The sequence below is a fragment of the Ochotona curzoniae genome, unplaced genomic scaffold (assembly GCF_017591425.1).
Source record: "Ochotona curzoniae isolate NIBS_2020 unplaced genomic scaffold, NIBS_Ocur_1.0 patch216, whole genome shotgun sequence".
Classification (NCBI taxonomy): domain Eukaryota; kingdom Metazoa; phylum Chordata; class Mammalia; order Lagomorpha; family Ochotonidae; genus Ochotona; species Ochotona curzoniae.
This window is the reverse complement of record NW_024466769.1, coordinates 130103-142386: the sequence shown is the minus strand read 5'-3', so window position 1 is coordinate 142386 and position 12284 is coordinate 130103. Positions and strand designations below refer to the sequence as shown.

Here is a 12284-nt window from a genome sequence, read left to right as displayed (position 1 = left end):
AAAACAAAAGCCAATGCAGGGGAGGCAGGATAATACAGGGTCAGGGCAGATCTTTGACTTTGATTCCAAGTGGAGGTTTTTGAGCAAGAGAGTCAATGGCGTGGCTGGAGCTGCAGCTGGTTTTTAGGAGTGGTACAGGAGAGAGAGAGAGTGAAGGTGAGCAATGGCAGTTGGAAGTGGCATGGGGGGGGGGGGGCAAGGGGCATTTCTGTGACAGATGCAACAGGCTCTGATGCCCAAAGGGACAAAGGAGGGAGGAGTCCATGAGACCTCTCTGGCTCAAGGAACATCTGAAAACACAGGAGGGATGGCGCTGGACACTCGCCCTCTGCTAGACCTTCAACAACAGAAAGAGATGCCATGCCCCTAACTAGGCAGTGTGCTTCTTGAGAAGAGGGCAGGAGTCCCCGCTTGCTCTTGGTCTCCCCACTGGGTCTCGGCACTGACAGCTGTGCAGTCACAAAGCTGGCCTCAGGGCGGATCTACTGCCACAGTAGCACCTATGGTCCCTGTGAACAGGAGCAAGGCACAGCCAAAGGCTTCCTCTTAGGGCACAGGGGAGTAACTGCAAACTCCCACTTTCTACTGTGCAGTCCCCAGGCTTGAAGTGGTTTTGTCAGTGGCCTTCAAGCTTGAGTTACCAGATAGCAGTCCTTGACAGTACTCCGTGCTTTTTTTTCACAGTAACAGTTAAGGTGTACACTGTTCGCTGTGGGTCACTTTGTGTTGTTTCAAGTGTTATCCCTTTATCACCATGGCTGAACCCTCCCAGCAGCCTTCTGGGAAAGCTATCGTCGGCCTTGAGGAAAGTCAGGCCAAGAGCCTGAGCACCTGGATCAGAATGAACACAGAGCTGGGATGGTCTAATTTTAGCCAGAATGACACTCAAGTCTGTGTTCCAAACTATGCTGTGCAACTCATTAGTTATCCCACTTCCCCAGGGGCCCCAGACAAGGGCTGCCACAGACACTGCCACTGCTGGCAGCCGCTGCCCACTGCCCCTGTACCTTATTACACAGCCAGTCCTCATTGATCTTGGGTTTGGGGTCGCTGTAGTGCATGGACACCTTCTGGCCCAGGATGTTGAGGGAGTGCTGTAGGAAAAAGCAGAGTACAGTGAGGCCTGGGCAGCAGTGCCCCACGCACCGTTTCAGCACAGGAGAAGAGAGTGAGCGAGCCCTTCAGCTGGATGGATGAGGGACAGGGAACGGAGGGAGGGCGGAGAACGGACGGAGGGAAGAAGGAAGGGAGGCCGGGAGGGAAAGCGCCACAGCTCTTGGGCGCAGCTGCTTGCTGCTTGCTGCTCTGCTGGGCACACGCACGCACACACGTGAGCACACACCACCAGGCACACGGTGCTCAGCTGACCGACGCCTGCCGGACGGAGGGGCAAAACCCCCACTCGGCCCTGACACTGCCAGGCCACACCCAGGGCCAGCACTACACAGTCTATACTTGGGGATGAGGGCAGTTGGGGAGGGGAGGGAGAAAATCGGGGGGAAGGAGAGAGAGAGAGAGTGAGAGAGAGAAAGCGCACGCGCGCTAGTGCTGCAGAAGGGGAAAGAGAAAGAGCCATACTGAACAGACTAAACAGAAATCCCCGCCATGAGGCCGCCTTCCCCTGGATGACTGGGTCCTGGGCCCATCGCACTAGCCTATCGGCTCCACAGAGCCAGCCCCAGGGTTGCCTCTGCCAGGAGCCCTCTCTTCACCAGCGCTGCCCCTCCCTCTCTGGAAGCTGTTCCTCCAAACCCTACACCAGGGATATGGGTTGGCATTAGGGATGGCCAGGGCAGACCCCCCTTGGGTCTCAGAAGGTCCTAAAGCAGTAGGGTTGGGATCCCGTGTCAGGCTGGGGGAGTGGGCTCCCTCTGCAGTTGACCGCACATGGCTGTGTGTGGAGAAGATGAAGCTACCCAGGGTGGTGCCTCCTGCAGGTGGGGAAGTGCAGTGGGGAAAGTAGGACTGAGTGAAGTGACTGCAGGATGTCAATGAAACTATCACATTTGACTGCAACTTTAGATCAACAAAGCAGCGCTGTCCCCTTGTGGAAACCAAAGGGCTAAATTCACATACCAGCCAAGACTGACAAAATGGGTCTTGCTGCTTATGGTGCCAACAGCTATAGTCCCCAAGTGGTGGCACTCTTAGTGCTCCTGAGAATGTAATGCAAGTCCTGGCTTTGGCTAAACCCAGAGTTGAGTGGTCCCCCAGGGACTCACCCTTTTCCCTGGGAACTGGAAAGCTAAGGGAAAGAACCCTCCCTCTCCCCACCCCACCCCAACAGCTCTTTATCTGAAAGCTAGTGTCTGGTGGTAGGCAGGGGCCAGTGGTGAGTGGGCCCTGGATGGTAAGCCCAGTGGGTAGCGAGAGATGGGAAGAGGAGATGAGGGTCAGGAAGGGGGATAGAGAGGGTGGGGGGAATGGGACACAGGGCCAGAGGGCAGGGAACTGTGTCCATAAGAATCAGGCGATGGGGAGCGCTCGATTACAAAGTAGTATTTGTTTGGGGGGGGGTTCAAGTGCGGCAAAGCAACCTGATTGGCTTCCATCCATCGTGTAGCGTCCTGCAAGTGACTAAATTCGACGAAGGCGAAGCCCCGGCTCTGACCTGGAGACAGCATTCAGATACAGACGCAGTGGGTTAGTCAACAGCTTTGGACACATGGCGTTCCCGGGGGTGGGACCCGAGGGGAGAGGATTGGGGGCAGAGAGGGAAAGGGGAGGAGGAGAAAGGAAGGAAGAAAAGGAAGTACTCAAAGAGAAAGGCCAGGAGGCAAGGGAGGTAAGGCCAGTGGACAGGAGGGGCAGAAAAAAGGGAGAGGAGAAGGGAGGAAATCAGAGCAGGAGAATTGGGGCAGGGGAGAGAGACACAGCACCAAGTGAGAAGAGAGGTAGAGACAGGCCCCGGGTCAACCAGGGTGACAGAGGAGAGAGGCGGCTGGGAGGGAAAGGAGACAAATAAGAGACCTGTCTTTAGAAAAGGAAGATAGGTAGGCTACTGCCTCCACAGGAGGTAAAGAACTCACAAAGCCAGGAGCAGCTAAGAGGGGTTTTACAATAAACGGTTTACCAAAAGAGCAAAAGAGAAGCCAGGCCTGGCTACTCCATGAGGCTAGGAGGGTTCCCCCTCCCCTCCAGCAGGAAATGGGGTAGGGAATGGAGAGGACTTAGAGACACAGTCACATTTTAGCCTCACCACGGTGCAGCAGCAGGAGGCCTTGTACAGAGCTAGCATAGGGTCATCATGGGGGAGACTACAGCCACAAACACTCCAGGCCCTCCTAGATCAGGGCTGGGGAACATCCCTCCCATGGGCCACATAAGGCCTAGGAAATCATTTGGTCTGGTCTTGCCAAGGGAACCACAGGTGGGACCTGAAATTCAATGAATCTATGGCAGGCTAATTTTTAAGCTAATTGTGTATGGCCTATGAATGATGTTATAGAGATCCAATGGCCCTTGGCAGAAAAAAGTTTCCCCACCCCTGTCCTAGACAGAGAGAGAACAGTGGGACTGGCCAGGAGGATCTTAGAGATAAGAATTAGTAGAGCCTGGGGGAAAAGTGCCCAGAGCCATAGAGAGGGATGCACTAGGGATGCCTCCTTGGCAGGGAGAAAGACCAGAATCTGTCAGCATGGGGTGAAATGTCAAGATCTACATGCAGCCAACAAGACTCAAGGCCTTGTCAGTGTTGGGGAAAGGGTTCAGGACTTAAGGCCTCGGGAAAGCATCCCCTTTATAGGCAGATACATGGGGAGGGCTTTGAATGTGGCAGGGCTTGTAGGCACATGCTTGATCTCAAGAACAATCATTAAGATGCATAGGACAATGCAATGGGACAGAGAATAAGAGAGCACGAGAAAAGAGGAGAGGAGGACAGAGGAGACAGGGAGAGAGGAAGGGACTGGGAAAGGGGAAAGACAGGGGAGGGAAGGAGGGAGGGAGGGGAAAAAAGAGAGAGGAAGGAGACTATAGAGATGGGGAGGGGGAGGTATGGAGGTATGGGGAAGAGAGAGACTGAGAGATGGAAAGAGAAGCCCAGGCACAGTGAGGCCCCACTGTGCCTGCCTTGGGGAGCCTGGGCAGAGGCCCCGCAGAGACAACTCCCCTCCTCCCCCACTAGCCTCAGGCCAGCTCCAAGCAGCCTGTGACGGAGGGAGGGAGGGAACAGGCGAGGCCAGAAAGTCCTGGCTTGTTCCTTGGGCTATGCCCTTGGCCAAGAGCTAGCCCCTGCCTCCCCTCTTGGGATGTATAACTTTGGGGCTGTGTCAGACCTACTTTCGTGTCAGAGGTGGTTCTCAGAAAAAAATGGGGTTGGGGGAGAGCAAGGGGCAGGGGAGGGGAAGGAAGGAGCGGGCAGGGAGTGTACTGGGAAGGTTGGCCATCTCAGATACGCAGAATCCCAAGGAGGAGGCTCCCCAGGGCCTGGCCCTGGCTCTGGCCTTGGCCCCAGGGAGCACTCAACTCCCAGCTGTACTCTTCCCCCCACCCCCAACAGCCTTCAGCAAGGCTGGAGCTGAGAGCTGGGAGGAGAGCGGGAGGGGGAAGGGGAAGAAAGGGCACCCCAAGCTGCCCATCCCCAGCTGTGGCAGAAAGGAGGGGTCGGGAAGGTGAAGGGAAAGGCAGAGGCAGAGGGAGACTCGGAGGCACAGGCTGGCCGGTAGCAAGGCAACTGCACTGGGAACGAGAGCTCACCTGAGGATTTGTTCCGCATCAGCCGGACCTCCCGTGCCTGGACGCCGTGGGACTGCAGCTGGCCACGGATCTGTACGGGGAGATACAGAGCAGGGCAGGCTCAGCACAGGGAGGCTGCCGAGCATCTGAGGCCGGCCCAGGCCTCTGGACCCTAAGGGGTCATCAACACCATGCACACACCATCTCCTCTACCACTTTTGGAACTGTCTGCCCGCTCCCCCAACCCTGCCCAGTGACAGCCCCAGACCCGCACCAGCACCCAGTCTTGGCTTTCAGCACCAGATCGGCAGAAAGGGAGTCAGATGAAGCGAGGGGCCTTCAGACAAGGGAAAAAATGGCAGCAAGATGACCCCAGGGGCACAGAGAGCAACAACAGAGCAAGCGAGCCAACTAGTCAAGGATGGCGAGCAGGGTGATCTAACAACAGGCTCAGTGGCAGCCACAAAGCAAGGAAAGTCAAAGTGCAATCCATGCCCTTTAGAAGGGGATTAGCCCCCTCCCTGGCTTGCATGGAAAGAGACCCGTGACACACACAGTAGAGTGAGGAGAACGGCAGAGTGCACATCCCAGCCAAGAGCTCTAGAAGACTGTGAGCTTAGCAATAAGTTAGGGCAGAGAGAAAAAAAGCACATGGGCTCCTGGATGACGAAGGAAGGCCATGGGAAGCTGCAGAGGTGATTTAGGACCGGCTGAAGCAGGGTCTCCAGGTCAGTGAGGCTGCTGAGAGGGCAAGGCGCCTATGCTGGGCAGTCTCAGGAAGGAGTCTTCGTGCCTCTTCACTTCAGCTTCCTCCTCGAGTTGAATAACACACACACACCCGCACACACACACACACAAAGGATGGATACATGGCAGTTTATTAGGACTCCCAACACTTAGGGAGGGCTCAGGAAGCAGCAAGAACATGACCTTGGAGCCCAGTTGCCCAAGCTCAGGCTCCACCTCCCTTCTGTCACTCCCTCACTATGGGATCTAGGGCAAGCCAACTCACTGGCTTGAGCCTTGGCTTCCTTATTCATAGGAAGCATGGCAGAGAACACCTGCCCTGCAGGTCTGTGGTGAAGATTCAATCACACCCAGCACGTGGCCTTCTCTGCCACCAATCCTCAACAAATGTTCAGTGACCAGCCAGCATCTGACCCTGAACTCTGCAGGTGGGCCAGGCTGCAGAAGCCCTCACATACACAGCTGGGGATTCCTCCACTACAACACAGGCAGCTCACAGATTTGAGAGGAGAACCAAATAGAGAACTCAGGGCAGGGGAAAATGCACTAAGGAGGACCAGGATCTAGGAGTCTGGGCAGCAGGTGAACCTAGTAGCCCTCTCAAGGTTTTAAGGCAGCTCTTTTCAAGAAATCTATATGGGAAGGAAACAGGAGAAAAACCGAAAGGAGAGAATGTCACGGAGGAAAGCAGGTTCGGGAGCTGTCAGCAGCCACCCAAGGCTCTGTGATCAGGCCAGTGGCGAGAGTTGATGCTGCTGACAAAAAGGAAGAGTAAGAGAATGAGAATGAAAATTCAGAAAACCTCATGCCCCTCACCACTCCCACGGTTGCAGGACCCAGGCATCGTCTCTGTCCCCAGTGATACCCAGCACTGGGCCTGGTGAGCATTTGGCCCATGATCCACACATGCAGAATGGATGGAAACCAGTGGAATGCACAGGGACAATGTACTTCTTCCTCCCACAGGCATGATCAATGAAATAGTCCATGGCTGCTGCCCCTGGGCCAAACCGGCCTATCTGACACTCCTCCCTTCAAGACCAAAAACTGATGGGGCCTGCCCAGAGGATGGATCAGTGCTGAGGTCAGGAGCCGGTGGGGAGAAGGAATGAAAGGTGCTGAGGTTGGGGGTGAGGGAGGGATGGGGAGAAGTAAAGGGCCCTGGAGGAGACCCAGCATGGCCTCCTGCTTTGCCCCTGCCCGGGGCCACGGGGGGCACGTACGTCATCCTCAGTGGCTGCCTGTGGCAGCATCCTCAGCATGACGATGTTACTGGCCTTCTCCTCCTCCTCCTCCTCCTCATCCTCCTCCTCCTCCTCCCCTTGCTCGGTCCGATAGTCCTGGTCCCGATAGTCGCCGTCTCGGGGGAAGCCTGGCGGGCCGGTGGGGCTGTGCCTGTGCCGCCGCCGCCGCCTACGCTGAGTCTCGGAGCCCGGGGAGGCCTCGTAGGAATCCTGGCCGACAGAATAAGATGAGAGACACCAGACGGGCAGTCAGTCTGGACGGGCCTCGGGGCTGGCCACGGGCTCTCCGAGGCAGACAGGCTCTGAAAGCCAGGGGTGGGCGGGCTCCGGCTAAAGGCTCAGGCAGGCAAGGTGGGTGGGCCCTGCACTGCAGTGCTTCTGGGACCCAAATCTCCACAGGATACTTTGGGAGCGCTGTCTTTAGGGAATGAAAGGATTGGTGTGGTGGAGGAATTTCCCAAGGCAGGTAATGAGACACAGCTTAAACTTGCTTGGGGTGGATCAGCTGGGGTTGGCACACCAGACCCTGCCCTCAATTTCTCCCCCTCCTCCCTTGCAGACTCAGCGGGGATGTGCACAATGGTTCCCTGTGTCACTGAAGGCCACACGTCTCCTAGGGGTTCCAGCCTGGGCCCTGCAACCAAGCTGGAGGCAAAGCTTCAGATCCAAGTTAGAGCCAGCCAGCAGGAGCTGATGAAGGTATGAGGGCCACAGACAACACTTGCTTCTTATCCTTTAGCCAGCCCCGTCACTGTCAGTCTCCCTCAGATAAGGCGTGGTAACCAAGTTCCTCCGTGTGGCTCAGAGCACCTGCTCCAGGATGAATCAGGCCAGGCCCAGGGATAGGCCCCTCTGACTCACAAGGGGGCCAGAGCCAGAGAACTTGCTACTTTATTCCCGTACCTGCCAAGAGGTCTGCCCAGGGCCCACTCTGCCCCTGCAAATGAGCAGGCATAGCTCAATAGTAGGCACCGGGGAAGCCTGGCTACACTCACACCCTGTGCCCCACTGAAGCTGCTGGTCCACTCCGGGGGTCTTTGTTTCACGGACTCCAGGGGGCAATGGGTGGCTCATATCTGACCCTCTCAGGGTCAGGCTTGCAGGCATATCTTCCCCATCCCGCAGGACAGCAAAGCTGCCAGCTTCCTTAGACAACCCTGACGACTCCTCTACAAAACTAGGCTTTCCCTAACACAAGGCAGTATCTTCACTAGTGGCTGGGTACTTCCCAATGGTGAACCTCACCCCTCAGGCTAGTGTCAACTACCCAATAGGGAGCTGGCTCCTGCAAGGGTCCTTCCCTTCTGTGTGGGGGGCCCTGTCAGTACCGGGAGGGTCATAGCTGGTCTCCCAGAACTACTCGGTGACATCCAGTCTCCCAGTTGCCCTCCCAATCCCAGATGTCAGGTTGCATAGAGGAGGCTTGAAAAGTATTCCGAACTGGCTGGACTAAGCAGCACAGGCCTTGCAGTGTACCCTGACCCCAAACTGTACAAGGAAGAAGGGAAAGAGGTGGTGGCCAGGGGCCCTCAGAAGTACAGAGCCAAGCATGGGGAAGCCAGGGAGATCCTACTTGGGACAGGAGTCTTCAGAGAAGGGAGTGGGCAGAGGAGACCTTGGGCATGAGGCAAAGCCACTGAGCAGTCTGAAGGCATGGGAGCAGAGCGCTGCCCGCACAAGGTGCTGTAGCCAGATGCCAAGGCCCTGCAGCAGCCCTGCCCCAGGTGCCGCCGGCCCTCACCTCTGCACTCTGCTCTTCAGAGGAGTCGTCGTAGTCGTGCTTGCCTTCCTGGCCACCATACTCGCGAGGGTACGAGCGGTAGTCCATATCCCGGTAGTCGTGGTCTCGGCTCCGGTTCTCCCCACCATCATCCTGTGAGCGATCCGTGGCTCCATAGCGCCCGGTCCTGTCACCCCGACCACCTCTGGGGAGGAAGGATGGTGAGGGATTAGACGGCCACCCATGGTGAAAGGCACAAGAGGCAGGTATGACCCTGCCCCTGCAACCTAGTCCCTGAGGCTCTTGGTCCCACTCTCCTGAAGCCCTCTCCTGGTTTACTCATCTCCACTTAGGCCTCCCTTAGTTTAGGCTTTATATCCCAAATACCCAGCTCTTGTGTGTTCTCTAAGCCAAAGCTGATCAAACCCAACCACATAGCTCCCTTCAGGGACTCCCTCTTAGCTGCCACAGAACACCCAGAGGCTCATCAAGGATCCATAGGACCTGCTCTGTCTGCCTCTCTCCCCTCCCCGCAGTGTGCTGCACCATCCTGCTCCTTGGTTTCATGATCACCCAACAGCAATGACAGCTATTCTGTTAAAATTTCTCCTACTGAATTAATTGCAAAATAACTTTCTCATGGTTGGTTTAAGGACTGGTACTGTAGTGTAGCCGGCTAAGCTGCTGCTTGCAACACTGGCATCCCACATCAGAATGTTCAATTGACCTCCCTGCTGATGCACTGGGAAAGCAGTGGAGGATGGCTTCTGCCACCCACATGGGACCCAGATGTAGTTCCAGACTCCTGGCTTTAGCTTGGCCCAGAAGTGATTCTGAAAACCATTTGGGGAGTGAACCAGTGAATTCAAGCTTGCTCTCCAATGCTGCCTTTCAAACTAAAGTTGGCTTATTTTTCATTTCTTTAATGAGATCAAAAGTCTGTGAATTCTAGAAAATGTAGGGACCATGCATGCCTGACTTACCGCCATATTCCCCAAAGCGGACAATCTGGCACCCTGATATGACATGTGGGTGTTGGAACTATTACACCAAATGTTCATGTTCTTTCTAATGACTGCAACTAGTATTTTGTAAAATGTCCCTGAAATTGATTATAGGCTTCTGATTGTGTCACAGCATGGAATACATGGCATCAATATGATTTATCATTGCTATCATTGCTGAGGTCCACTTTGATCATATGGTTATGGTAGCTGACTGCCAGATTTCTCTCCCATAAAACTTCTATTTTTCCCTTTCCTTTGGAAGTGTGTCACTAAAACCAACCCATATTTAAGCAGGGGCAGGGGTGGGATTAAGCTCTATTTCCTGGATGAGGAGGGAATATCTGCACATACCATTTAGAACTCTTCTTTTGTGTTAGAGCATTTTTAACGTGAGAGATTTGCAAAAGCCCAAATGTTTGACAACAAACTCTTTGGCAAGGCTGATGGGCAGTAAGCACACTCATACTGTTGTCAGAGTGGAATAATCCCCATCAAGGGGAATTTGGCAATGGCTGACAAAACACAATCTATATGTTCTCCAATTCACAATTCTAGTTCTGGGAATTTGATGTGCAGATATGCTTGCCTGCTTATAAAAACATCATTCACTATCTGCTACCTGGCCTTTCACAGAAAGAAAACATGCTGACCAACAGAGAGTTGTTTATCTCACTTCATTTATTTTTCTTTTTACTTTATTTATTTTTTTGGAAAGGCAGATTTACAGAGAAGGAGAGATAGCGAGAGATATCTTCCATTAGCTGGTTCACTCTCCAAGTGACCGCAAGGGCTGGAGATGGGCCGATCTGAAGTCAGGAGTCAGGAGCTTCTTCCAGGTCTCCTATATAGGTACAAGGTTGTAAGGCTTTAGGCCATCCTTTTTTGCTTTCCCAGACCACAAGCAGGGAGCTGGATGGGAAGTGGAGTAGCCAGGACATGAATAAGCACCTATATAGGATGCTGGTGCTTATTTCTGGATTAGCCTGTTGAGCCATTGTACCGGTCTCTCCATGTACTTTTTTTTTTTTTAAAAGTACTCATATTTATTTGAAAAGAAGAGTTATACAAAAAGAGGGAAAAAACAGAAATCTTCCATCTGCTGGTCCAGTACCCAAATGTCTTCAATGGCCAGAGTTGAACTGATCTGGAGCCAGGAGCTAGGAGCTTCTTCTGGGTTTCCCACTTGGGTGCAGTGTCCCAAGGTTCTGGGCCATCCTCAACTGCTTTCCCAGGCCACAAGCAGGGAGCTGGATGGGAAGTGGAGCAGTCAGGACATGAACTGGCACCCATATGGGATCCCGGTGCTTGAAGTGAGAGGATTAGCTAGTTGAGTCATAGCGCAGGGCACTTATCTCAGTTTTTATATCACAAAAATTTCAGAAGGATAAAAAATTTTAATTCCCCAACAGAAATCATGAAAATCAAGAAAACTTAGGAACACGATGTATCATCTCAAGTACAGGTAAGGCATTCTTCAGTAAGATAAAAATCCAGAAGTCTTATAAAGGGAAAAGGGGGTAAATACGACTTAGTAGATAAAACAGAACAAAACAACAACAACAACAAACACTATCAACAGGGGCCAGTGCCGTTGCACAGCAGCCTAAGATACTGCTTACTGGCAGCACCAGCTCAAGTCCCAGCTGCTTCAATCCTTTTGTTTTTAAAGACTAACTTGTGCTGATCTAATCTGAAGCCAGGAGCCTCTTCAGGGTATCCCATGTGAGTGCGGGGTCCCAAGTCTTTGTTGGGGCTGTCCTCGACTGCTTTCTCAGGCCACAAGCAGGGAGCTGGATCAGAAGTGGAGCAGCCAGGCTTAGTGTGGTAGCCTAGTGGCTAAAGTTCTTGCCTTGAACTTACCAGGATCCCATATGGGCGCCGGTTCTAATATGGAAGCCAGCAGCCTGGCTTCCCATCCAGTTCCCTGCTTGTGGCCTGGGAAGGCAGTTGAGGAGGGCCCAAAGCCTTGGGATCCTGCACTCACGTGGGAAACTTAAAGCAGGTTCCTGGCTCCTGGCTACGGATTGGAGCAGTGTTGTGGGCTGAGGAGTTGATTAGCATTTGTTAAGCTTGGCTCCTGCAGGAAATGGGCTTGGAGGCTAGTGGCACCTTGTCTGTCAGACTCATTAGCATCCAATTGTTCTGCTAGAGGCTTGGGGGAAAGGTATATATGGCTGAATAAAGGGAGGCTGAGAGAGACCTCTTCCACCACTACTGGTCTCCTGTAGGTGTCTGATTCCCTGACCCTCGCCGTGTCCATGCCACCGGCCAGCCGGCCTGAACAGGTGGCGCCTAACGTGGGGCATGGCACGGCACAGCACGGCACGGCATGAACATCTGAGGGACCCCTGGACCTGCGAAGGTAAGTTTAGAATTTAAGAATTTTGCAGGGGCATTATTGATTTAATCCCCAGACCCTCTCCCTGCGCTAGGGCACGAGGGACAATCTGAGGGACCCCTGGAATTTTGGAGGGGCATTATTGGTTTAATCCCCAGACCTTCTCCCCGTTTAGGGGCACGAGGGACAATCTGAGGGACCCCGGAAATGCAGAGGCAAGTTTAGGATTTAACTTTGGAGGGGCATAATTGATTTAATCCCCAGACCTTCTCCCCGTTTTGGGGCACGAGGGACAATCTGAGGGACCCCGGAAATGCAGAGGCAAGTTTAGGATTTAACTTTGGAGGGGCATAATTGATTTAATCCCCAGACCTTCTCCCCGTTTTGGGGCACGAGGGACAATCTGAGGGACCCCGGAAATGTAGAGGCAGGTTTAAAAATTTTCGCAGGGACATAAGTAAATTTATCAGGGAGCAATAACTCGCTAAAATGCAGGTAATTAAGGGAGTCCGAGATCTGCTCCACTCACAAGGCACCGACAGTAAGCTTAA

General features: G+C 53.7%; 1 protein-coding gene across 7 annotated transcripts in view; it reads right to left on the bottom strand.

Annotated features, from left to right (window-relative positions):
* The window catches only part of LOC121166722 (RNA-binding protein 10), a 35568-nt gene that overhangs the window by 6226 nt on the left and 17058 nt on the right, over window positions 1-12284 (bottom strand). For 4 of the 7 annotated variants that reach the window (XM_040995976.1, XM_040995975.1, XM_040995977.1 and 1 more), the window contains exons 3-7: window positions 8410-8593; window positions 6648-6878; window positions 4699-4768; window positions 2538-2611; window positions 1008-1094 (exon numbers count right to left, since the gene is read on the bottom strand). In XM_040995976.1, the coding sequence (XP_040851910.1) occupies window positions 1008-1094; window positions 2538-2611; window positions 4699-4768; window positions 6648-6878; window positions 8410-8593 (646 nt within the window). The remainder of the gene's footprint in view (window positions 1-1007; window positions 1095-2537; window positions 2612-4698; window positions 4769-6647; window positions 6879-8409; window positions 8594-12284) is intronic. The other 3 variants (XM_040995979.1, XM_040995980.1, XM_040995981.1) reach the window with 1 other exon arrangement.